The sequence below is a fragment of the Schistocerca piceifrons genome, chromosome 3, assembly GCF_021461385.2.
Source record: "Schistocerca piceifrons isolate TAMUIC-IGC-003096 chromosome 3, iqSchPice1.1, whole genome shotgun sequence".
NCBI classification, from domain to species: domain Eukaryota; kingdom Metazoa; phylum Arthropoda; class Insecta; order Orthoptera; family Acrididae; genus Schistocerca; species Schistocerca piceifrons.
In genome coordinates, this window is record NC_060140.1 from 876,976,646 (window position 1) to 877,003,269 (window position 26,624).

General features: G+C 41.0%; 1 protein-coding gene across 2 annotated transcripts in view; it reads right to left on the reverse strand.

Moving 5' to 3' along the window:
• Positions 1-7,328: 7,328 nt before the first annotated feature.
• The window catches only part of LOC124788015 (collagen alpha-1(XVI) chain-like), a 29,440-nt gene continuing 10,144 nt past the window's right edge, over positions 7,329-26,624 (reverse strand). Inside the window, exons 2-3 of one of the 2 annotated variants that reach the window (XM_047255067.1) lie at positions 12,446-12,618; positions 7,329-8,686 (exon numbers count right to left, since the gene is read on the reverse strand). In XM_047255067.1, the coding sequence (XP_047111023.1) occupies positions 8,510-8,686; positions 12,446-12,618 (350 nt within the window). In that variant the 3' untranslated portion in view covers positions 7,329-8,509. Of the gene's footprint in view, positions 8,687-12,430; positions 12,619-26,624 lie in introns of both variants that reach the window. The other variant, XM_047255066.1, reaches the window with a different exon arrangement.

A 26,624-nucleotide genomic window follows, 5' to 3' on the forward strand; every position in this document is an offset into this window, starting at 1 on the left:
TGCTGCCTGGGTAGCAGAATTCCTTAACTTCGTCTACGTCGTGATAACCAAATCGGATCTTAAGTTTCTCGCTGTTCTCATTTCTGCTGCTTCTCATTGCTTTTGTCTTTCTTAGATTTACTCTCAATCCATATTCTATACTCATTAGACTGTTCATTCCATTCAACAGATATTGTAAATCTTCTACACTTAATGAGGGTAGCAATGTCATCAGCGTATCTTGTCACTGATATCCTTTCACCTTGAATTTTAAACCCACTCTTGAACCTTTCTGCTTGGAAAAACCCCTGACATTGGGGATCAGAATCATGCACAGTTCACACTCAAAATGTAAAACTTCACTTCTTGCTTGGAGCACGGGGGAAACTTCAACCGAGAGAGGGACATGGACTGCAGGGTCTGAGGGAGAGCAGTTTTCGACGCAGGACAGATGACTTACCACAGCAGTCAGTCACGGACACAGGTTACTAAGTATGGTGAGCAATATCTTTATTCGCAAACCAAGTTGTAGGAGGCAAACGAAGACTTTAAACTAACGTTAGAATTTTCACACTTCTATTTCAAGCATACCGATTAGCAATCGCAAGCTCAACATGAGGTCAATCAAGGCAGTATATACATGCGTAAATCTTTCTGTTGGTCTTTTCTTATTTCTTGATTAACAATGGGCAATCGCAATGCAGCTTCTGCACACTTGGTTGCTACCCAAAGTGCTTGCTGATTCTAAAGTGTTCACTCCACATCCATCATTCTACTATTATCAAGGTGTTGATGTTAATTCAATTGTAATCTGTGTTGATACCTCATGAACGTAACTGTCCTCTATTATCTGTGTGGTTTTTTGTTAACTTGAAGTCTATAGCGACTTCTAATAAATAGGGTTTTATAGGGACCATAGTTTCATTCAGCAGTTAGATGAATTCCCTACCTTTATCATCTTTGTAAGTGGCTGCACCTATGATTCATATGTCTCAGGACCATCCCTGTTTAATTATTTCAGTACACTAAGTTATCCGTTAAGTGGTACCTGCAATTACATTCATACGATCCTACGGAGAGGATCACCTACATCTACATATATACTCAGCTAGCCACCAAGCGGTGTGTGGCGGAGGGCACAATTCGCGCCAAAGTCATATTCCCTCCCCCCCCCCCCCCCTCTCTACATCCTCGGTGAAGGTCGGATTTCGGAATTTAGTGAGCAGCCCCTTCTGTTTAGCGCGCCGTCTATCTGCAAGTGTGTCCCACTTGAAACTTTCTATGAGATTTGTAACGCTCTCACGATGGCTAAATGTACCCGTCACGAATCTTGCTACCCTTCTTTGGGCCTTCTCAGTCTCTTGATTCAGACCGATCTGGTAAGGGTCCCATACAGACGAACAATACTCCAAGACTGGACGAACTAACGTATTGTAAGCTATTTCCTTTGTTGAAGGACTGCATCGCTTCAGGGTTCTACCAATAAACCGCAATCTAGAGTTCGCTTTACCCGTTACTTGTGTAATCTGATCATTCCATTTGAGATCATTTCGAATAGTTACACCCAGATACAGATCGTTCTGACATACATGGTGGTATGTCAATTGCTCAGTCCTCAGCCATAACCTCACACTGCAAGCTTTCATATTGTCTATCCCGCTGACCTGCAGCAAATCTCGAAGCAGCTGAAGTTAACAAAATGGACCATCATTGGAAATATAAGCAATTTGCATCTGCTATATACATGCTGAAAAGAGCTCCTCTATCTCTCGGACGTCCTCAGACCACAATGTTCTAGGTCTAACACTTTAGTCATAAATAATTTAAACACAAATTTTGCACACACATGCGTAAATTAACAACAAGGAAAACGTCATAACTAACAGGCAACAATAAAGATGGGCAGCTCAATAGAAGAGTCTGCTTGAGCTGTATCCAGTGGTAACAAATACAGGGTGACCCAAAATTCAGTCAACATTTGAAAATGCACTAATTTATGGAATAATGTAGGTGGAGAAGCAAAAATGAATACACATGCCTAAAATGACGTGGGGGTTTCATTGAAACTTAAAATGAACGCAAAAATTGGCCAAAAGGTTGTGCTATACAGCAACATGTCAGTAACGCCTCATGAGAATCTTTATAAAATGAGCTGCAGTGAGAGGTGGAGTCAGCAACCGTAGCATGTCGACTTTACCTGAAAAGGCACTGTCAGTGAAGCTTTACTATCACAATGGAGGATACCCTGTTGCACTTTATCCCATCGTCATAAGAAAGATATTCGAATGGGGAAAGGTCCTGTGACAAGCGTCGCTGTGAGGAAAATAAGCACGAAGTTCAAAGCTATGGGTTGTTTAGACGATCGGCCCAGTGGTGGGCGACCAGAAACAAGTGGACAGTTCATGAAGAAATGGAGACTTTAGCGGTTTCATCTCCGCATGGTGAAGTCAGCGCTCGTGAAGCGGTACGTCACACTGGCATTCCACTCAATACTGTTTGGAGAGCATTTGCAAACTTCCACCATCTTATGTAATCTGGACTTTAATAAAAATGGCAAGGTAATGTTAATCAAAAAACAAGGAGGAGTTTTGATCTAAATAACAATAGATTTATTCATTCCTAACATCACAAGACAAAAAATGGCTAAAGAAACGTTACACAAACATTTTTATTTGACAAACGCTTTCACTAATATGGGGTCTATGGTGGACAACGTGATCAGTTGGGGATCGACACACGACACTAACCAGAGCACTAATCGCTTTATCTGACTTCATACACGTGAATCTGGGGTATGGCACTAAAACTACGCCACAATCAAGCATCTATACTCCACTATTCCATAAAGGAAAATATGGTTTCAAAGAACAGGGTGCAGAGAAGCATGTATTGAAGGCCTACCCCGTAGCAGCAAATACTTTACCCTCCTGCTAGTCTGGGTGGCACACCATGATGCGTTCGGCGACTGAAGTCATGGATGGCAGCAACCTGTTATTAATGGCGCACGCCCAAAAAATGCAAGTACGCGGTCTCGCGTTCGGCTAATTTGGAACACAGGCACTTCCCTATGAGCCTCTGAAACACCGGTGCATTCCAGTGTGCAGGTGAACCCGTTTGCTGGTCTGCCAAACCAATCTGACTCTGTCCCACGACTATGTGTGACGGAATATGTCGAATGTTAAGACATCCGACTAAAAAAAAAAAAAAAGTACATCCATGCATCATTTTTTGTGTGCATGATGCTAGAAGCAGTACCTCTGACGGTTCAGAAAGTGACTGGCACAGGCTCTAAGTGGCACACTAGCAAAGGACACAAATCTCACCGTTTAGCCAAACACCTGAACTTCTTTACTAGCGAACGACAGTACAAGTGTGTCCTTGCTATAAGCTACCTTGCAGAAGTGTCTCTGGAAGGTTCCAGATACTGCTATCAAGACTGTACGCCTGTGTAAGTGGAACTGTGCCCTTTCCCGGCATCAATGGTTTTTACTCATGATGATTATAGGAGAAAGTCATTGTAAGCTCGATGTTTTATTCAAAGTAAGGCAGGTTGTAAACTGAAAACATTTTATTCTGGTATGCTACCGAAAATTACTCCAAAGGCACATTTGAGTAAGTTGCTAATCCTAGTTCACAGCGTTAACTTATACTTATTAATGGCAACCCTTCACTCACAGAAATAAGTGATGGGTACTTTCCAACAGACATTCTTATATTGATTCGTTGATTTTGTACATTTCTCATCTTTCTCACGAATTTGATTTAAGAATTTCGTAGGTTTCACCCTCAAGTTGTTGTATCCACTGTTTTCAAAAAAAAAAAAAAAAAAAAAAAAAAAAAAAACGATTTTATTTTACTATTTCTTTTTCATTAAAGCTTGTAACTTTATACGCTTATGATCATAACAAATGATGTGAAATGCTTACCTATTATTGTCACTAACTGTAAATACTCTCTTTACTATTTGGCAGAGGGTTAACAAGTAGGACTTGTTACTTAAATTTGTGATGGTAGTAGTAATGGCCTTGGTATAGTGATTGTTACCGATGATGTTGGTGATAGTCTTAGCATTGTTTCTTGTATTTTATGCAAAAATTGTGTTAAGCTAAACTTTAAATGTGTTATACGGTCGCAAATGGTGAATGCCTCCAGCCTTTACCCAAGGTGCCCTGTCTGGGGTTAAGTTTATATTGTATGGGAGTAGGTTGCCTTTAGCTTCTCACACACATGGAATCCAACTCGTTACTTACACTACCTTTTGATATGTCATATGCTTTGCCCACGCAGAGGCATATATCGCCTTCAGGGGATTGAAAAAGACCTTGTTATTATTTGTTGTACTGTTTCCTTAATTCTTGTAACTTCATATATTTATAGCTATAACAAGAGATGTGTTATGCCTACTTTTTCTTGTTATTGTTCGTTATATATTGTACTTGATATCTGACTTAGGGATAGTTGTGAAAATTATATCACCTACTTTTTGTGTAAAATGCTGTGAGATTGTGCTTATACTTGAGATATTAATTGTCATATACTATGTATATTGTATAGTGATTATTGCTGGTGGAGCATACTACGGCCTCAGCATGCAGTCTTAGGTCTAATGAAGAACTTGAATGTGCAATAATATACTTTTTTTGTCATGTGATTGCCTTTGTTAAAACCTCCAGTCTCTGTGAAGGATTTTGACAGATGAATGGTATTTTCTGTATCAGTAGGTCACAAATTTTAGCTCTTTATTTTTACTTAGTCATCTTTAAGAAATTTTTGATATGGTCCTTTGCAATTATTTCTTTTTTCCAGAATTATTTCTTTGTTTATTATATTTTTCATTGATCTTACATAGTTTTTATCCCATCAATAGATTTGTAAGAAAATTTTAAAAGTTTTGTCTATGTATGCATGGTTTTCATGGCTTTTAAATAACCCATTACGTTATTTTAGAGTTTTGTTCCTTAGTTTCATATAACTTTGTATGGCTAAGATCATAATATATGATGCTACATGATTACTTATTCTTGTACTATATAGTTGCAGTAAAGGTCTATCTATTTGATCTAGAACTACCCGTTGTAGCCACATTTTGTAGTTACATAATATATCTAACCTTCCATAAGATAAAGTTTATTTTTTAGAAGTAACTTCTATATTTGAGCAATGTGTTATTGGTTTTATGGTGTCATATTGTGCTTCTTCTGTGTTACGTACACATTTCTTGTTCTATGATGACAATCTTTGTAATGGCAATTAATTTGATATCAATATTTATAATACGATATTGAGATAAGCAGTGCTTGTACATACAATGAACTTGTACACAGCTATAGCCTGACTTAGTATCTCTGCTTTGTTGATTTCTTGTATCACCCATCTTTGGTACTTCCTTTATAATGTGTATACTACATGATGACCAGTTATCTGCTGTTCTCATGGGTCACACTCTGTTCTGTGTTAAAGTTATTATTGCCTTTCTGTATGTAAGTAATTGAAGATGATTTTTCATGTCAGTATTTGATATGACGTCTTAAGAATATTAATATAGTTTTTTGGGCTTAGTTTTGGTTGTTAGAGGAACAGAGATGGTTGTACTTGACCAAAATTGGTTCTAATAAAATTATTAATACAGCTCTCTGTCATATAATACAAAAAAATACGTTACACAGTTGGAAATCGTCTACAAGAATGTTAGATTTCAAGAACATTATCTCCACAGAAAAGTTATTTTTCAATTCACAAACAAGATTCTACGATATTTAAATGAAAAAAAATTGCCAACCAGTATTTTGTGTGACTTAGCAAAAGTATTTCATAATTCATTTCGTAGTGTTCTTCTACAGAAGCTCACATATAATGATATCAGAGATCTCATTAGCATTTGGTTTTGGTCATACCTAACTAAATTGCGAGTGTTTCCTAAAGAAAGCCATGGAATGTGTTAAATGGATCAGGATTTTCAGAAAGGGGAATAATTATTAGGTGTACCACAGAGATCGATATTTGATCTGCTCTTGGTATTGTTATCTATAAATGGCCTTCCATCATACGTGCTAAAAACCGAAATAAATCTCTTTGCTGATGATGCAAGTATTATAATCAAATCTAATGGGGTAACGTTAACACTTGAAAAAGTAAATATTTTCTTGAAAATAAGTTACTGGTTCTCTGCAAACCGAGTGTCACCGAATTTAGAGAAAACACTATACATGCAGTTTAATATTACACATGGCCTGACCACGGCATTATCAATAATGCTGGATGGTAAATCAATAAATTAAATGGAATATATTAAATTATTATGTTTTATATTGGCAAGAACTAATCTCGAAGTCACATGTTGAAAATCTTCATAAATGTCTAAGATCTAGAACTATTGCATTACGCAAAATATCAGATTCTGGAAATGAGGACGTCAAAAAGTTGACTTCCTTTTAAATGAAATGATCGTATGGCATTGAGAGCCGGCAGTCCCCACCTGGGGAAGTTCAGCCATCGTGTTGTAAGTCTTTTTATTTTTAGATGACGCCACGTTGGGAGAGTTGCGCGCCAAGGATGATGACAGGATGGTGAACGGAGAAAATCTTCGGCCCGGCCAGGAATCGAACCTGGGACCTCTGTATGGTAGTTAGATGAGCTGGTCACTCGGCTAAGGAGGAGTATACTTCGTTTTCCTGCTTCCTTTCGGTAATGTCTTACGGCATCATATCCAAGTGTAAGGAGGAGGGAGCGAAATTGGTCAATTTACGGGCTAGGGAGTTTGTTATTAAGTTTCAAAACAGCAAAGAGATAGGGCAGTTGAAAGCACAGCACTGAGAAGGTAGAAATTCAGTAAGTAGTAGAGATGATGAATAAGACCAAAGGAATGAATCAAAGTCTGATTTGTTAGACGAAACAGTACAATCAGAGGAGAAACTGTCTAATATCCGATTTTCATACAATGGGATTGATTAGATACAAGGAGCAACAGAGCAAAAGAAAATAGATCTCTTTAGAATGTTAGCACGAAGTAAAAGATATTTTCAGAGAAACCTAATACAGTAAAAAATTATGAAGTAACAGACTATGAACCTTTGAATGTGACATCAAATTCAATGCCTATGTAACAGTAAGCGGCAGTAAAAAACGAAACCCAAACAATTTTAGAGCAAGGGGAAGAGAGGTGTGGGAGGAGGGGGGGGGGGGCAGTTGATTGAAATCCGTCAGAATCCGTTACAGATGGTTGGTAAGCCACATAACAAGACAAACTGTATGCTGTTGGTTTTGATCTTCTGCATGAAGACCGGTTTGACGCGGCATTCCATGCTAGTCGATACTGTACAAAACTCTTCATTTAATAATAACAACATGGGTGTTATCAAACAGAAATAAAATTGTTTATTAGCTTGTGACAAAATGATTTATACCACTATTAAATATCAAATTACAAATAAAACCCACAGGAAGCAAAGTTATTGTCAGAAAAGGCAAAAATTAACTTAAGTATGATTTAGTTTTACGACAAATAGGATGTGAAATTTTATTAAATCAATAATTACATTATTACAGAGCATCCATTGAAATCTTCAGTTTAAAAGTCGGAACACATCTGGGAAATTAAACACCAATTCTACCGCAAGAAAATGAGTTTTATTTATATAACAAATGTGACTTTACATTATGGACTGATTTTACTCCTCTTCTTATTGACTGGGGTCAATAAGTAAGCGAAAAAAATTGGGTATTTAGCTAGTGTTATAGATACAAACGAAAGGCGCAAGTAAAGGGTAGTAAAATATGCAAATAGTCAAAGTAAACATAGGTCTGGAAATCAACCAGTTCCCTATAAGACGTATTACAACTGAGTACTTGAACCAGAACCAAACTACAAATTTGCAAATAATAACCTCCACTTTACAACAAATTCTCCTCGTGACCACCGTCCTTTTGAAGGCAGGCCCCAACAAGTCTCCCCATCACAGCCTGTACGCATCCAAAGATCCCAGTCGTTTTCCGAATGCACTGACAACCAACCACAAGACGCTCTGGCAACACATCACCACCGTCTACAGGGCTGCAAAAAACCGAAGCTTATAAATATTCCCCCAGAAAAATATTCAACCGATTCAAGTCAGGTGACCATGAAGGTCAAATATGTTGGCAAACCACTACCGATACATTTGTCGTTGAAACGCTATTTACCAGTTCTTCGGTATCTGGACTGATGATAAAATCAAACGAGGGAAGATAATAACTTTGTAATTTACGCCGCATTTGCGGTGTTTCGTAATAAACGTAGCCTTGAATGTTAACAGTGCTGTAACATTAGTATGACAGCCTGTACATACATCGTACTGAGAAACCCATTGGTATCTCGATCTTTATTTATTATGATTATTTCCTTGTTTCATTGTTGTCTACTCGTCCCTTTCTATTGTACCTATAATAGTCAAATACCCTATATATATAACGGAGATACAAAGAAAGGCTACAGGACAGTGCACATCGAGTTGCTGCATCCAGGATGTGCAGGCAGCAATCCAAACTACCAAGTTCACTGTGGTGGGAGCACATGCCGTTGGCAACTGCACTTGCAGCCTATGAAGGCGCCCCTCACCTGATGCAGTACCTTCTCATATGTTAGACGAAGCTGGGGGAGTGACTTCTCTTGTTGCACTCGCAGCTCGTAAAGAATCTGTTCCAGATTCTGCAAGTCTTCACTCTGGTTGCACTGCCAACAAACATAAACAGGATTTACAATGACGAAACACCACAGTCAAGATTGGTTAATGGTTAAGACAACTTCAGGTACAAACAACGCTCCTCCATCCCCCCCCCCCCACCCCACACACACACACACAAGGGATAATGGGTGTAGGAGAGAAAAACTTGGTGATTGGGAAGTTATCAGCAAGGGAATTCTTCAGAGTCTTATATAAACTGCCCAACAAAAGTTTTGCACCACCTTCTGCATATCTGCGAATGCATGTGTGCTAGGATTCAAAGAGTGCGGTGGAACAAACAATAGACCTTATATAACAGGAAAAATGTAACTTTATTGGTACATCAAAATAAACTAATAGCTAAAATAAAGGCAGTGTATTCAAAAGTGAACAGCTCAGCACACCTGTGCACTCAAAATCTGTTGATGGGTGACGTTTGATATCGCGTAGCTCCACTCCAAGAATTGTCATATGCTAGGACCTACCTCGATGGGTCGTTCACCATGTGACAGAGATGTAATTAAATGTTTCCCTGGGACATTTAAGTCTCTTCTTTATCTACGATAGTGATCGAAGTAGAAGATATGAATTAAAATTTGTGCTGCAGCCCTACCAGGGCAGCAGTGATAATGAAGGGAAAATAAGCTGAAGAAATGAATTGAAGTTTGTGTTGGGAAGGGCATTCAGCTTGGGTAGTTCGTGTAGCAATGTTGACCATCGTGCAGTGGTGGTGTAATAGAAGACCCGGGTTCGAGTCCTGGCCGCAGCACAAATTTTAATTCATTTCTTCTGTTTCGATGATTATGTGATAGAGATGTTACTGCTTAAACCTGTCCATCTCATCGATGGCGGGCATCCTGAAGTTATCTGCTGTCAGAGGAAGGTTTCAGCTGGTCTCAGACAAATACAGCACGTCATTTCGTTCGGTTGATTAATGCCTCCTGAAGAAAGGCGTTCACGAGATTGGCGAAGTGGGCTCGTACATTATTGTCTGAAAGACAAACCCATAACAGAACATTTGTCTGTAGTTGTGGAGGGTTCTGTTCCGGTGCTGCACAAGCCTCAAATCAGTCTTTATAGCAGAAAGCACGTCTCACATCCATACATGATGGACTGCTTGCCTTAGATGCTTATTGTTAGCTCGTCAGCTAAAAGCCCTTTTATGACGCTCGTTAGGCGTCAGTTACTTCCTTCACTCATTGGAGAATGGAATCTTGGTTCGTTTCCAGACGTTCACTTGCTAGTCTTCTTCACGTACCATGATGCTGAGAATTTTTTATTGTTGCTCGCACTGGCTGCCTAGAGAGTACCTTGATCTTGTCGAAATGATCATAGGTTGTATGGATCGGCGCAATCTTTCAAGTTGCCTCCGAAAAAGGTAGCACACAGCCTATGGCATTCTGTTCCGAGTAGCTAAGAGCCATAGTTTGTAGGCACCCGTCACGAGCAGCGATTTTGGCCGCAGACGATCACTACGAGGCAGATCTTTGGTGTTTTGTGTCTGACGAGAGAGGCTGAGTGTTTCCAAGCGACTTCCAGTGCTGAAGACTAAGCTTGTGCTCAAAGTCTAAGGTTGAAATGATCCTTCGAGGCATCTTCGTAGACTCAACAGTACACACAAGCCACGTTGTCCCGCTCATAACTGGAAACACGTAGGGCTACAGTCATCTGCACTGAAAATGCAGGTTAAATTTTACCGTCTTTACACAAGAATCTGTATATAGCTATTTCCCGTGATCAAAAGAACGTCTAGATAGAGGCTTGCTATCAAAAATCATAAACTATGCAATGCATGAGGATGGTGCAAACCCTTTTTTGAGCAATTTTGTGAATGCAGAGTTGTACTTTTGCAGGCAACAATAGCGTTAGAATTAAACATGTTTTGGGGAAATTAAAGGGGGGGACGTTTCTCATAATATTTTTGAAAGAATCATTAAGTGTCTCTCTGAAAATTGACACAATCTTAGTTTTGAAAAGAAAGTACGCAGCAGTCCAGCAAATAGAACACAATCAACAACAATTATTGTAGCATATAAGAAGGAGTTGTAACAATGGGAAAGTGTTACAGTTCGTTTAGTGTAAATCTTGGTGAAAAAAAACATGTTACTCATTTGCTCAAACGACGAAATTCAGCAAAATTTCCGCATCCTATAACAACTTGTTTTGGAAACAAGCAAATCAACGTCTTAAAATATTTACACATTTCTTCTCATTGATGTCTCTTAGCTTAGTTATTGGATGACACATCACTTAGAAATAACTATTGATTCCACATAAGCAGACGATGAGTATTAAATGTAGAGTTCAACAAAAAACAGCTTGTAGACACGTCTTCCCAAGAGTTATTCATTTTAAGTGCTCCTTCACAAGATGTATGTGCGCTAAGTAAATTCGTCGTAAATAGTCCCTTGCAATTTTAGAAGAATAGTAATGTTCAGGGTTAGAATACTAGATGAAAAAAATTGCTTTATTACTCATCCCAAATGTTGTCAGTAGCTCAGAAAGGAGTACTACATTCAGCCTCAAAAATTTTCGCTCATATGCCTAGCAGCATAAAATGTCTGTTCAATGGCAAAGAAATTTTGATTTTATTCTCAAGTCATTACTTCTGCACAATTACTTCTATTTCGTAGACGAATACGTAATTAAAACCTGATGGAATATCTAGCATAAGAAAGGAAAAGTAACTACCTTTAAATGTATCAGTACCAAAACAAATAGTATCAAAGATTAAAACGTACATTTTCATTAAACTGAAGCTAGTGCACTATTTAGTAACTTGTTAATGGATAGAATATAGCCATATTCACAAAAAAAAATATATGTATGGACTCCTTCAACACCAAGCCGATGCAAATCGTGTAAATTATCTGTGGAACGTACAACTAATTTACTAAACCACACACACACACACATGTAGAACTGAATGAAACACATCGGGGTTGGTGCGCAAAATGTTTTATATGCTTGAGGAATAAGTTAAACTGTGTGAGAGTTAGTAAGCACAGTCACATTAGCGCAGCCGATAAGGCACCGTTATACCAGCAAGCTCCGTCATCTGGGCAAACCATTTATTCCAGAAGGTGGGATGGATGGCTCTGAGGCATGCCTACATCTGAGGACGTACCACAGGTACGACCCAATGCTTAACCATGAAATCCGCAAGATATAATAAGGATTTATATACAAATGATGATGACAAATGACAAGGACCGAGGAGAACAACTAACTCATGATTAATTTCGTTACATCTTCTTACTAATGTAGTGGACTTGCTAATTTATGAAGCAACTGATGTTGCTGTTCAGTTCTGAAAATCTAAGAGGATGCAGTTGCCTCGCAGCAATTTGCCAGAACATTCATCACTAGTTCATTATTCACCCAGCAAAACATTCGTCAAAAAATTCCTTGAAAGACCGGAAAGAACGTATGCTCTGTTCTTCAGTTCAAATTTTCTGTAAGTTTATAAATGAAAAATTTGGCCTATAGACCTTGATTTTCAAGTCGATATTAAAAGGCTTTCCTGTGGCAAGCAAATGTTATTCTGTACTGGAGTTCTCACACAATTTTAGATCCTTCCACTCTACTTTATTACTCATATTTACATACTGTGCCAACCTTTAACTTCTTGTTTCTCTAATTCTTTGTAGAGGTTTTTAATTTTGAAATATTTTGTCACTGTTCTGTGAATTGTCTAAGACTCTTTCGATGACCAACTAGCTGGGACAAGTATAGACAATAAGAAAACCAACCGCCGCAGATTTCACCGCTGAAGCAGCATCCAGTGCCGGTCCAGGACTGCCGCGTGGTCCGGGAGGTCCAATTGGGCCAGGAATTCCAGGTGCGCCAGGCAGCCCAGGATCCCCCTTCCTCCCCGGCTGCCCGAAATACCCAGGACCTCCAGGTGGACCAGGTTTACCGGGCGGGCCGGGAGCGCAGTCTATTTTAGTAATAACAATAGAAATAAGTGAAACTGTCATAGAGAAGAAACAACCTTCAGGTACAGCACAGAAGTTGGAAAATATGAATGCCTAAGTATTAAAACACGTTATCTGTAACTTATATATTTACCTTGACAAGTGATATGCTGGAAGGAATAAATTAGTGATTATTATCATTGGGAATATTTTGCGACTTGGGTACAACTTTTGCATGAAACATCACTTCTTCATGCAGACAATGCATGTTCAACAGCACATGGATACGTCAGGACTCGCCTGTGAAGACGACATGGTACCACTCCTGTGTTTGGTGCTTTCACTGACCGCATCACTTTTGGGCGTGACTCTCCCTGCTACCGCTTCAAGGAAAGCCGTTATAATGATAGCTCTGCTGACAGTGGTGCTGTAGGCGTCGTCAAACGGTGCGTGTAGATATTATTCTTGCAGTAAACTAGCCTATTTCTTGACTAAAGGTATGTTACATGACAATACGATCCTTCACGACTAAGAGAACACTGTCTCTCCTCTCAGGCGCTAGTCTCGTGGGGTTGTTGAGTCAGTGCATGACGTTGAATATACCCCTCCTGAACCCATACTCCCATATATGCTTGCGAGTCGGGGCATCTCGACCCTGTGAGCAGCAGTATCATGGAATGATTGAGTCAGATGCTGGTAGACATTTCCCTTCTTACAAGAGGTACAACACCAACTTCTCACAAACAAACAACATCCAATGCGATCTCTGAATGAGAACTAGCTGTATAATTTTTCGTTACATACAGAATATACTCCTACCTTTTTTGTGGGGGTCTCACTGAAAAGCTAATAGTTTGTCTAGCCAAGCAGGTAGTACATATCTCGCCAGTTTGACTTTGGCTGTATGTCACCTTCATGCTATTGCGGTTTTAATAGCCTATAGCGCATACAGAGCTAAAAAAAGGCAGCAATTGGAGGTCGGCATGCGATTCCACATCCAGATTCAAGTCAAAAGCTTCTCTAGTAAAATTAGATCTGGTGCTTTGTGAAAACGAGGAGCTGGCAACACTGTCACATCGTGCAGCGCATCGTAATGTTCAGAGAACCATGAGATCTCCCCATACTACCATACCAGCAGTTGCAGCTAGTGGAGTATACTACTGGGACATCAGACCAACATCCACCATGGAAAATTGTTGAGGCTTTCGTGGCCACTTGTTGACAAACTGCATACTGGCTTCTGTCTCGGGTTCTTCGGCCGACGTTCATCTAATGATTTTTCTGACGTTTCGCCAGCACGAGTGGCTGGCATTGTCAAAGCTTCAGCCCCCATTGCCGGTGGTGAACTGGAGCCGAGCTCGCGGGCGCAGACTGTATGTACCTGGCGCGCCAACGTCCGAGGGATTCTCCGCGGTCATTTCCGGTGCGGTTCTCCTCTTGCTACCTGCGACGGTCGTTCGCTGCAGTACGGGAAGCCAGGATCCGTTTACCTTAAGGCTTTCTTGTTCAAACTATTCGCGTGTTTTTGTATTTCCACAGCTTCTCTGAACAAGCGCGTGTGATACTGCTTCTCTACAGCCAGAACTTCCGTGTCGGCGAATTTTATTACGTGGTCGGTCTCATTCAGTGCGTGCTCTGCCACGGCCGATTTCTCCACCTGCCCCAACCTGCAATGTCGTTTATGCTCAGGATCAAAGAGCGCCCGAAGAACCCGAGACAGAAGCCAGTAGGCAGTTTGTCATCCACCATGGAGCTATAATTCGAATCCTCGTCAGGTTCTATAACGTTTCCTTATAAAACAAGCTTTATAGCTATGCAATTACAATTTTATTTATATATACATAGGCACTGATTACGTCTGTGGACTCTGAATAATAATAGAATATAGACAATTAGGTTATATTTTGTATTTTAAAGGATTAAGTACTCGATTTGTGAAATGATATCTGTGTCGGCGAGTTCTGAAACCGCCACAGAAAAGAATTAGTGAAGAAAAACTCAAGAGATTTCATGACAATCAGCCATTGTATAATAGTAGTGTAAGAATAATAATGTCGTGGTCGTCTTCTTGGAGTCACGTAGAGAGGAGGAACCTGTGACGCTATGTTTAACACATAGGTAGCTTTCTTTTGTCAAGATTGTAAGCAAGACGCCATTAGTCGCTGATTATAAAGAGAGGTGTGTGAACTTGTTATTATTCTAGTTTAAAATATAATTATTTAATGAGAACTCGTATGGTATTATTAGAAAGCTTGCCTGGTATTTTAGCCATTTATTTAAGACATTTTCAGCTTTTTAAGTAGTGTTCGTGGTGAAAAGCTGCGACATGGCAGAACGAGCCGCCGCCGCGGCAGATTCAACTCTGATAATAAGGGCAATCACACGGCAATAAGCGGTCAGGCAAAAAGTGCATTTAAAATTATTTCTTACAGCAGTTCGAGATCGAAGTACAAAGCAGCAGATTTTACGTTGCGTTTCACAGGCGGACGTGGGCTGCTAATATTGTAAACTTTAACAGTGCCAAAGTTAAAATACTTTCATGTTTCAAAAGGAAATCTTGCTAAGCAAAAATTATGGACTCGTAAAAGTTATAGAAAAATCATTTTCTGATTAATAATGATAGTCTCATGCTCTAGTGGTAGCCGTGGCACTGATTAATAATTAACGTTGACGAAAAATCCACTGCAAGGTTTGAGGTTCTTTAAGCATTGCGTATGGTAACTTCATTATTTTTTGTAACAGAAATAATTTCAGAAAGTTTTTATGATAGTTGTAGCAGAGATGGATATTGTGATGTGCGTACTGTAAGACCTTCGGTACACAAACCGTCAGATTATTTGACTTGTCGCTCTAACGAAGTAGGCGAGTGTCAGCAATATGTCTCATGGTCTTATCGTGGCGTGTTTATCTTCTGCCGCTAGGTCAGACAACAGAAATGCCACTTGCACGCTTAGAGTAGCAGATTGACGGTGACCAACTTTAAACAGAACTTGATTAATTTTCACACACATTTATTAAAATAATAAAAAGCATAGAAATTACTTAACTTGATTCTGGATGCTGTTTACAATTGACAATCTGAAGTTCCTTTGGTCTTGGTACGTTAATCTTATTCTCACATATCTCTGATACTTGACAAAGTGTCTATACATTGCTCTTCATGGCTATGTACATGAATATGATAATCTCGTTAGGCGCAGACTGAAACTTGACTACAGACAAATGCAGACTAATGCAGACTAATGCAGACTGATGCAGACTAATGCAGGTTGATGGAGACTAATGCAGACTGACTAATCGGAGGTCTGTACACTCGTTACAATAGCTCGAGCGTTCAGGTATCACTGCGCGAGTGTGATCCGCGAGGAGAAAAGGTTCTACGTTAGCAGCAATCTCATTGGCTGCCTTACATATTAATACGCGGATCGGCGGAAGCAGAATTTGGTCCATCTCTAAGGCAGCGCCATCTCGTAGTGCAGAGATGGACGAGCGCTGTGCCTGCGCTGTTGTGCTTAGCGGGGGCGCGCTATAGTGGGAAAGTTGTGTACGCGCTGACTACATGGAACTATGTACACAACAGATATGTTGTGCATTCTATTGAGTTTCAGTAACAAAACTGTTCATTTAATAAGAAGCCAGTTCCAGTATAATAATAATTAATCTCACTTGTTCATAGCATACAGGTAACCAAAGTAAACCAGTGTACAGAAAAAATATTGGAGCGTGAAAGTTTCCTTTTCTTATTTTTTTGACGTCCATTCGCTACTTGTCGTCGTTTGTAAGCAGGACATCATTTTGTCACATGACAGGAGCCTATCACGTAACTGTGGGATCCATTAAACTGCATGCATCTGTCTACTAACCGCGCAGTACACAACTATAACTGATCATATTCATGTAGGGTGGAGTACACAAACTATGAATACGTGGTTTCGGTGCTGGGTGCATCCGATAACCAAGCTGTTGCTCCTGCTGCTCGGCGTATGCTGCTCGGCACCCTCAAAGGCGCCATCCCGATAGGAATGTTTCTCGTCGCTTGGTGCAACGCCCTCGGGAGACCGATAATCTTCGTCTGCAAGTAATGTACAGAGGCTGTCCAAGAACTAGACGTACTCCACAAAGTGAGCACGTGATTCTTGAAACACTTCACCAGTCACCTCGGCCAGGTACCAGTGATATTCTAAGACAGTTCCAGATATCACAAAGACTGGTCGTTGAAGTGTTGCACGATGAAGAACTACATCCATATCATTACACGTTAACTCAACACTAGTAGCCTTTCGACGTATACACTTTTATGGATGGCTTTTACACTAAGTGGAAGATAAAGAACATTTTATAAATAACATGATATGGATTGACGAATCTAGGTTCACTCGTGAAGGTATTTTCAACCTCCACGACAGCTATTATTGGTCGAAATACAACACACGTGTCATCCGTGAACGGAGCTTTCCGCATGATTTGGCATAAACCTGTGAGCTGGAATCGTGAGAGGAGTGGTTTGGGGCCTTGCTTATAGCCGGACCTAGTTGAATGCGCCAATATATCGTACGTTTCTTTGCAATACTTTGTTTGACCCTATAGGAAACGATCTGCTTGTTGTTTAGCAGCAGCTATGGCTTCAGTATTATTGTGCACCGCCACACTTCGGAATAAATGTACATAACTATTTGAATGAGGCGTTTCCAGGGAAATAGATTGGTCACGGAGGTCCAATGTGCTGACCTCCACATTTCGCGGACATTAATCCATTAGAATTTTATTTGTGGGGACACGTAAAGGAATAAGTTCATAGGGCCCTACCCATAGATGTATACGACCTAATAGCTCGCGTACATGCCGCTTCGCCAATGTTGGATGCAGCTCAAAAATGTTCAAATGTGTGTGAAATCTTATGGGACTTAACTGCTAAGGTCATCAGTCCCTAAGCTTACACACTACTTAACCTAAATTATCCTAAGGACAAACACACACTCCCATGCCCGAGGGAGGACTCGAACCACCGCCGGGACCAGCCGCACAGTCCATGACTGCAGCGCCTTAGACCGCTCGGCTAATCACCCGCGGCTGGATGCAGCTGTCTTGCGCAGACTTCAGCAAAGTTTGATCCAGCGCGTGACGAAGTGTTTGCGAATGCAGGGTGATCGCTTTGAGCATCTTTTCTACAGTGAACGTTACTCGTACGTGTACGTACTGGCACTGTGGTGTTAAGCCTGGACGTCAAACGTACAGAACGGAATTATTGTGCGTAGCGTAATGAGCAACCTAGTTTAGCCTACCTATTGTGTGTTTTGTACTTCACTGGATGCAGACGATGTTACTGTACTCTCTATTATTTTATACTGCCTTTATTTGTGTTACGGACGAAACAAGGCGGCCACTTACACCTGCAAAAAACTCATGTTAAATCTTGACGTTTCAATGAAGTAGCAGAAATAGAAATAAATACACAAAATACCGCAATGCGAGGTGTAAACTGGATACAATTTGATTCACTCACTGAAAAATAGTTTTGGCGCGAACGCCGTTCGAACATAGGCGAGTCTTCCTATGTGTTTCTCACGGCATGGCCTCCTCTCACTGGGCTAATTGGACAGCTCCGGCACAACGTAGAGATCTCGGTCACACTACTCGCATTTATAGCGTTGCCAAAGCCTCATTTTTTAAATGGCATTTCTGTTAATCCTATTGGCGGGACTATGTTTTGCTATACACACTTTTGTCTTGGTTCGGGATGCCGACCGCCAAGTGTTCATAACTCTTAGATCTGTACCAGGTAGGACTGATAGAAGAGATAGAGAAGATCCAACAAAGCCTGGCACGTTTCGTCACGGGATCGTTTAGCCGGCGCTAGAGCGTTACGGAAATGGCAGGCGTTACAAGAGACGCGTTGTGCAATACGGAGAGATTTACTTTGAAATTTCGAGAGAGCACTTTCCGGGAAGAGTGGGACAACATATTACTCCCCTTCCCCACACACAGGTCTCGCTTAATGACCGAGAAGGGGACACTGGAGTAATTAGAGCCAATAAATAGGCTTGCCGACAATAATTCCTCCCACGCGCTATTCGCGAGTGAAACAGGGTTGGAGGGCACAGTCACTGGTACAAAACTAAGCCTCCGCCACACACCATTACGTGGCTTGCGCAGCATGATGTAGATGTAGATGAAGTCCGGCGTATTTTCTTCAAATGGTTCAAATGGCTCTGAGCAGTATGGGACTTAACATCTGAGATCATCGGTCACCTAGAACTATCTAAACCTAACTAACCTAAGGTCGTCACACACATCCATGCCCGAGGCAGGACTCGAACCTGTGACAGTAGCAACAGCGCGGTTCCTGACCGAAGCGCCTAAAACCGCTCGGGCACAGCGGCCGGCTATTTTCTTCACCCTATAGATATATCGCAGTACAGTCAGTTGCGTAAGTCAGACTGTTACTAGGCTGACTGTGAGATTGACAGTTACACATGTGTATATGTTAAATAAATAAGTGCTTGTGACAAATGAATTTAATTACCTACAGGGTCTGTGCCCATAAAAAAAGTGTCTCCAACAACCAAAGCAAAAAGTTCCTAGATCCAACTCAAAAGTAACTGTGCACCTATTTTCCTTATTAAAATTTGTATTCATACGTAATAATGGCAATCATATGCGTAACTGATACAGTAGAAGCCTGATTGTTTTTCTCCTCACTTCCTGCAGATTCACCATGCTATAGCGTGCTTGACCACAAAGGAAGTCTGAGTGGTTGGGCATCGGGAAAGCCCGAGGATTGTCAAAATGAAAGTCTTGGGCCCTGACCCTCATTTGTTTACATATTTTAAATTTAACTAACATCTTTTCAACCCGCTTCGCATATAAACTTGATTTACAAGGCGTCTGGTACCAGCAGCCGACAGTTTAAGGCTGATGTCAATCGAATGAACAGTTTGTTTGCTTGTTTTCGGGATCTCCTACTCGTATATCGCCACCCACCTGCAATGTCGCACCGTTTCAGTTCCGCAGGAGCACCGGGCGAAGTCAGCTGGCAGGAAGAAAGCAGGCTAGTTCCGAGGGCGCACACGGGAGCAATAGATGCCGCCACATATATGGAACTTTTGGTGCATCCGCTACGTCATTTTTCCTCAGCCAATCCGAGCCCACATCGCTAGACCAATAGTTGTCTAGCAGTCATCCGCCATGTTGGTACAACTGCTCTCGCCCGGCAAGCAGCAGGCACTTCCATCTCTGTCAGCAGAAGCAGAAGTTCGCCAGCACCACGCCGCCGCCCACACTCGATGTCGCCTCGCCCCTGCCATCCACACCACCGGCGACCCGCTACTCCGACTATGGGCTCTGAGGGTGGAACTCCTTGTATTGCTCGTGAGATGGGACTTTAATTTTCTGCCTCGCGCGCATATCTAAGAAGATAGTCGTTCTCGTTTGCAATAGAACTTTTCAGAGGATAGTCTCACACAAAGATTTGTTTGTCTTGTTTTCTAAGAACTTTTAGTTGCCAAAGAAGTTATTAATTTATTTTCAAAAAGGATTTTTTATTCAACATTTTAAACATAGCTGCACAACAGCAACGGTTTCACATAATAAAATTATAAACAGCCGACCAGTTGCAACGGATAAAGAAATTCTTTACCTAAGTTTCGACAAATATAAATTTGTCTTCTTCAGAAGGTAACCTAAGGGCAATGAACATCATAGCTTACATTAGAAAAGTATGAAACTTATATTTGTCGAAACCTAGGTAAAGAATTTCTTTATCCATTGCAACTGGTCGGCTGTTTATAATTTTATTACGTGAAACCGTTGCTGTTGTGCAGCTATGTTTAAAATATTGAAGTTCCTGCCTGCCGAGGTATCAAAAGCTGCATCCAGGTACATGGACATCAAATTAAAAACTGTGAAAGCAGGTACGGCTATTGATTTTAATCAACAGTGCCTAGATACAGACATCACCCCTGATTATGTGAAGGCGTACTTAAATTTGAAACAGTGTAATAAAGTACCTTCTGTTAAAAAGAAATTGGTACATTTAGTCATTTCTGACAGCACAGTAAACTTGTACAAGAAAAAAGATGATCTTAACAGTGAAGCTTACTATATACACCTATTTTTAACAAAAGCCTTTAAAGATCTTTTTAATTCCAAATTGACCGCCTGTGGAATAATATTAATGAATGGCTTTATAATCGCAAAGAAGAAATTAGGGCCAGACATGAAAGAAAGTTGTTGAAGTTCCGTAATAGGGCCACAAGCAAAAATGTTAATATAGCAGACAATAGTGTCAAACATCAGTTTTACGAAAGAATATTGAATAAAACTAACATTACTTTTACGCAGGTTGAAAATGACTTGTTATGTAAAGGCCTTAAATATAATTTGCCTACTCAACTCGATAAAGATCCAATTATCTGTAATCTTATTGTAGATCTTAAAATCGGTTTAGAATCCCTTACATTAGAGGAAACCAAGCAAGTCAAATGTGTCTACGCATGTAATAACGTAATAGACAAAGAAATTAAACTATATTCTAATGTTCAGTCGGGTGAATATAGAATAGTAAAAAACATTTATCGTAAACTGAGAGAACAAGACGCCTTAGTCTCTAAGAGTGACAAAGGGAACACTGCTGTCGTGGCTTATAAAAATGAATATATTGAAAAGACGGTAAAGTTTTTTGAGGACAATGACATCGCTGGTTTACCGTAGATCCAACCGCGTAATTGCAAAAAGAAATCCGGCGCACTTTAGCTAGTTCTGTCAGCTTGTTCAATAACTTCCAAAAGAAATGGCTTATAAATATGAACCCGAAACCAGAAGTCAGTTTAAACTGCACAAACAAAATCACCCGATTCGCACTTTAGTGAATGGAATAGGTAGCCCACATCACACACTCGCTAGGCGCCTCCATTTCAAAATTAAAGATGCTTTCATATTTGAAAATAATTTGTCGGTGAAAAACAGCAAGGAATTGATCAACAATATTCAAACTGTATGATGTACACCTGACACTAGACTGGTTTCCTTTGACATCGTCAGTCTTTATACAAATGTCCCTATCGATGTAACCATAGCCCTTGTAAAAAAGAATTTACTAAAACATAAAACACTAAATGAAATTCAGATTGCAGAACTGATTAGTTCGCTTACAGTCGTTTTGAAATACAATTACTTCACGTTCAATGGGAAAATGTATATACAACCAGATGGTTTAGCAATGGGTAGTCCCCTCGCTGGTATTTTGGCAGATGTTTTCATTAACGCTTTGGAAATAACGTTCTTCAATTCAAGTTCAGAATTACGCCACAAAATCCGTTATTATGCACGTTATGTTGACGACATTATCATTGCTTTTGACGGTACTGATCATGAGTTAGAGCTTCTCTTCAATACTTTCAATGGTTTACATGAAAAAATTTCCTTCACAAAAGAACTTCAGAACCAAAAAGGTGAACTTAACGTTCTTGATTTAACAATTTCTATACAGAATAGTTCCTTCAATTTCAACATTTTCCGTAAGGAAACGTATTCAGATAATGTCATCCCTGCTGACTCAACTCATCCAAAAGCTCATAAACTGGCGTTTTTTCATTCTGCCATTCACAGTATAGTAACTACTCCTTTATCACCTGCCGATCAACAAAAATAATTGAATGTCATCAAAGCGATTGCGGTTAATAATGGGTACAATCAGAATATGATCGATTACATGTTCAGTAAGAAAACTTCCCAAAAAAACTGTTCGACTTTGAGCAACACCCCCTCTCCCCCCCCCCCCACCCCCCCCTGCCCCCCCACTGATAGCAAAGAAGCTAAAAAATTTCTTTCTATTCCTTTCTTAGGCAATATATAGGATAAAACGTCTTCTAATGAAAAAATATAACTGTAACGTCTCCTTCTCTACAGATAACAGTTTAAGGAGAAATCTTGTGCATTCAGTACAGATCGCTGGCGATTGGTTTTCCAATTCAGGGATTTACAAACTAACCTGTAACAACTGTTCTTGATATTATATTGGTGAAACAGGCAGAGCTGTGAAAACAAGATACAAAGAACACCTATTAGGTAAAAAAGGAGCGAATATACACAATTCTACTTTTGCTGAACATCTCCTGATAGCCAGTCATACGCCAAAACATTTAGAAGACACTGTTGTCCTACACAGAGAAAACAAAGGGCGTAGATTAGATCTCTGAGAACAGTTACAAATTTTCAAACATCTTGAGCTCAAGTACGGTAATATACTGAACGACCAGTTGAACCTAGCTTGTAGACAATTTTTCGAAGGCTTTAAACCTGTACTGTTCATGGTATAACTTTAATGCTGGTAACCTTAGTGGTTTATTTCCTCAGGAAGCTATGATGCACCTTCAGTGCTTTAAGCTCACTACCCCTTATGTAATGGTGGTTTTGTCACGATGTATGTTTGCTACTACATCGGCCCTTATGAGATTTTGCCTGGTTCTAAAATTTTGTTTTTCCTGTGAATGTATATTAACAGGATCGTGTACCAGTGTTCGTAATTCTTTCTTGACAAGAGCCATTATTGTCAATTTTAAAGTTCTGACATGTATACCGTTTGTGGGCTTCACTAATATAGTAATGTAATTTTTTATATTTTAGCTGTATATGCCACTGGGCGAAAGTTTCTCGCGTAAGCGCCACCTGCCTTTTTTGATGTATAACTACATTATTTGTACCAATGTTCCCATACTGTTGTAACGGGAGTGTTAATTTCCTTCCTTTTTTATTGTTACTCTACCCAAGGACGTTATTAATACTGATAATTTACACGTTGCCTTTGTACGCCAACTGGCACATATTTCTCGGCACGAGCGCCACCTACCCTGTTTTCAGAGTAACTACGCTCGCCGATTGCACTCAGTCGGTTGTGAGCTCTGCAAGATCAAAAAAAATGGTTCAAATGGCTCTGAGCACTATGAGACTTAACATCTATGGTCATCAGTCCCCTAGAACTTAGAACTACTTAAACCTAACTAACCTAAGGACATCACACAACAGCCAGTCATCACAAGGCAGAGGAAATCTGCAAGATCCATGAGCTATTTTATATTAACGTGACAAACCCTAATTCTAGGGCTATATTTTAGTTTTGACACATGGATCTATGCCGACAATTGTAAAAACGGCAATGGTACATTAGTCCTTACTAATGTAAAATTGTAGGTACCAGTCGTCGCTATCATACTTCTGTAATGCAAGAGTTCTCTAATTTTTTTTAAATTTATTTTCGGCTTACAAGTTTCATACTTTTCTAATGTAACCTATGATGTTCATTGCCCTTAGGTTACCTTCTGAAGAAGACAAATTTATATTTGTCGAAACCTAGGTAAAGAATTTCTTTAGGATTTTTGTTTTTTTTTGTTTTTAACTGCCAACAGAGCACAGATTGTGAACATAAACTGATTGTGTCAGTAAACTGATTTGCAAGTGTAGTCACAGACTTGCTGTAAAAGAGCCCCACGCTGGAACGCTTCAGTTCGCGAAGAGATGTTTCAAGAATTTCACGTGACTGTTCCAGATAGGGCGCCTGTGTTTGAGTCACCATGGCTTCGGCAGACGTGCTTATGGACCTTACTCATCTGATCCTCCTTCTTCTACAACAGACACAGTGGGCAACGAGGCTCTTCTGGCGAAACTCGCGGATCCAGCGCACCAGACCCCTGAGGTTTCGGAGCACGGGGACACAATCCCCACCCCCAGATGGAGCTTCCAGCAGCCACCGGCTCCCTCCCGTGCGTTCGACCAGAAAATTGAGACGTGGTCGTGCAACATAGCGCAGATGAACATTTCCTGGTGCACAAGTTGACAGGTTACACCCAGTGGCGCACTTATCTTTTGGCCAATGCCGGCCCCATTGTGTAGCATCTCATCCAACACCTGCATCCTGAGGCTGATCAAGACTGTTTCCTGTGAACTTCTGAAGTCTGGCCTCTCTGACTACTTTGATTCCAGCGTTCATGTCGCCGTAGACCGCCTCTGTTTCTTCATTTGTCAAAAACTTTCTCATAAATCTTAGGACTCTCTCAGGACGGTTGTTTCCAGTATGCTAAGGACCAGTGCAAACGCCCATATGCCTCCTTCCTGGTGTGGGTGACATGGTTCAAGTGCATCCCCAGATGAGGCCCTCCATCACGATTTGCTCATGCTTAAGGATCCCTCCCTTGAGTCTTGCCTTCCCATTATTTGGGTGTACGATCAATCTCAGCGCTCTTCGGTGTCCCTGCAGAATCTGGCGTTGGTCTTTGCCTCTAAGCCGCCTCGGAAGCCTTCTGCCTCTTCCAAACCTCCCCAAGACACAGGCCAGCAGGGTGAACATTGGCTGCATCCTCTTCCCCAGTGCAGTCAATATTTCATTAGCCATCATGGGCAGCAATGTCATTTTTGCCATGCCAAATGTTCAGCATGTGGAACGCCCAGCTACCATTCCGAAGTTTGGTTCCTTGGTGATGTCTGTCGATTGACTGTCTCCTTCCCCTCCCGACACTGACGACTCCAGGGACAGCGATGCTCTGCCGTACGTTCTTTTGATCCACAAGGTGCTCCCTTCCTCCCACGAATCAATGTCTCTCCCTGTCCTGCATAAGATTGTCCCAGTTTCTCTCGAAATTGATACCGGGTCCTCTACCACTGTCATCGACCAGCCAACTTATAAGGCCCTGGGATCCCCCACCCTGCAGCCCATCCACACCCAGCTACACAATTTTAGCGACAACCTCATTTCTGTCAAGTGTGCCCTCTCAGTCTGCATTCAATACGAGGACACACCTCTCATGGGACGCATTCTGGTGGTTGAAGTTCCTCTCGCCTCTAACCTTCTCGGCTTGGAACTTTTCACCACTCTGGGGCTGCAGATTCTTGATGCCAGTCCTCATGTCAGTTGGGTGGAGGCCGGATCCTACGCCTCCTAAGCACCTTCTTCTGGCCTCAAGGACTTTGAGGCCGATGTCACACTTCTTCCATCAATGGTTCCTAAGTTTTACAAAGCCCAGACCATTCCCTTTGCACTCTAAGACTGACCCTGACAGGAACTCTGTCGTTTACAGGACGCTAGTATCCTCACTCCCTTCTCCAACAGTAGCTCGGATATCCCAGTTCTTGTCAACAAGGCTAATGATGCCTTATGCATCTGCAGCGATTTCAGTGTTACAGTCAACTCCCAGTCAGTGGTGAACTCTTACCTTATTCCCAAAGTTGAAGAGATTTCCTCTAAATGGGTGCCAGCAAGATTTTTGCAAAAATTGATCTTCGTGACATCTAGCTCCAACTTCCTTTGGACGCAGTATCCAGGGACATTTTGGTTATCAGTACCCCATTTGGCCTTTTTCAATTCAATTTGCTCCCTTTCAGGTATCGCCAGTGCACCAGCGATTTTCCAGCGTTATGTTGAACAATTTTTGCGGGGTGTTCCCCACGCTGCCAGCTACTTGGACGATATCTCGGTCCCCAGTGACCTCGCCCACAATCTGGACGTTTAGTTTGCAGTGTTTGATCGTGTGGGTCTCTGTTGTAACATGGACAAGTGTGACTTGTTTGTGAAACAAGTGGAATATTTTGGCCACGACGTTAGTGCTTCTAACATCCGCCCAGTCCCATAGTTCGTTGAGGCCATCCAAAAGCTCCTTGTGCCTTGCAATAACGCTAAACTTAAATCTGTCTTAGATCAGTTGAACTGCTATCACCATTTCACTCCCCGTGCACCTGCCGTTGCGTTGCCCCTCCATATTTCCTCTCCCCGAAGTGAAGGGTGTTCCACCTATTAAAACAGGCGCTCCTCAAGCCTACCTACTTGATGACCTATGATCCCTCCCAGCCGCTCACACTCGTCGCAGACGCCTCCGATTATGGTATGAGAGCTGTTCTTGAAAGCTGTTCTCTCCCACATGCAGTGGAGCAGCCAATTGCATTTGTCTCTAAAGCTCTTAATTCCGCTCAGCATAAATACAGCCAAGTCGGAAAGAAGCATTTGGCATTATTTTTGGGCTCAAAAAGTTCCATGAATATCTCT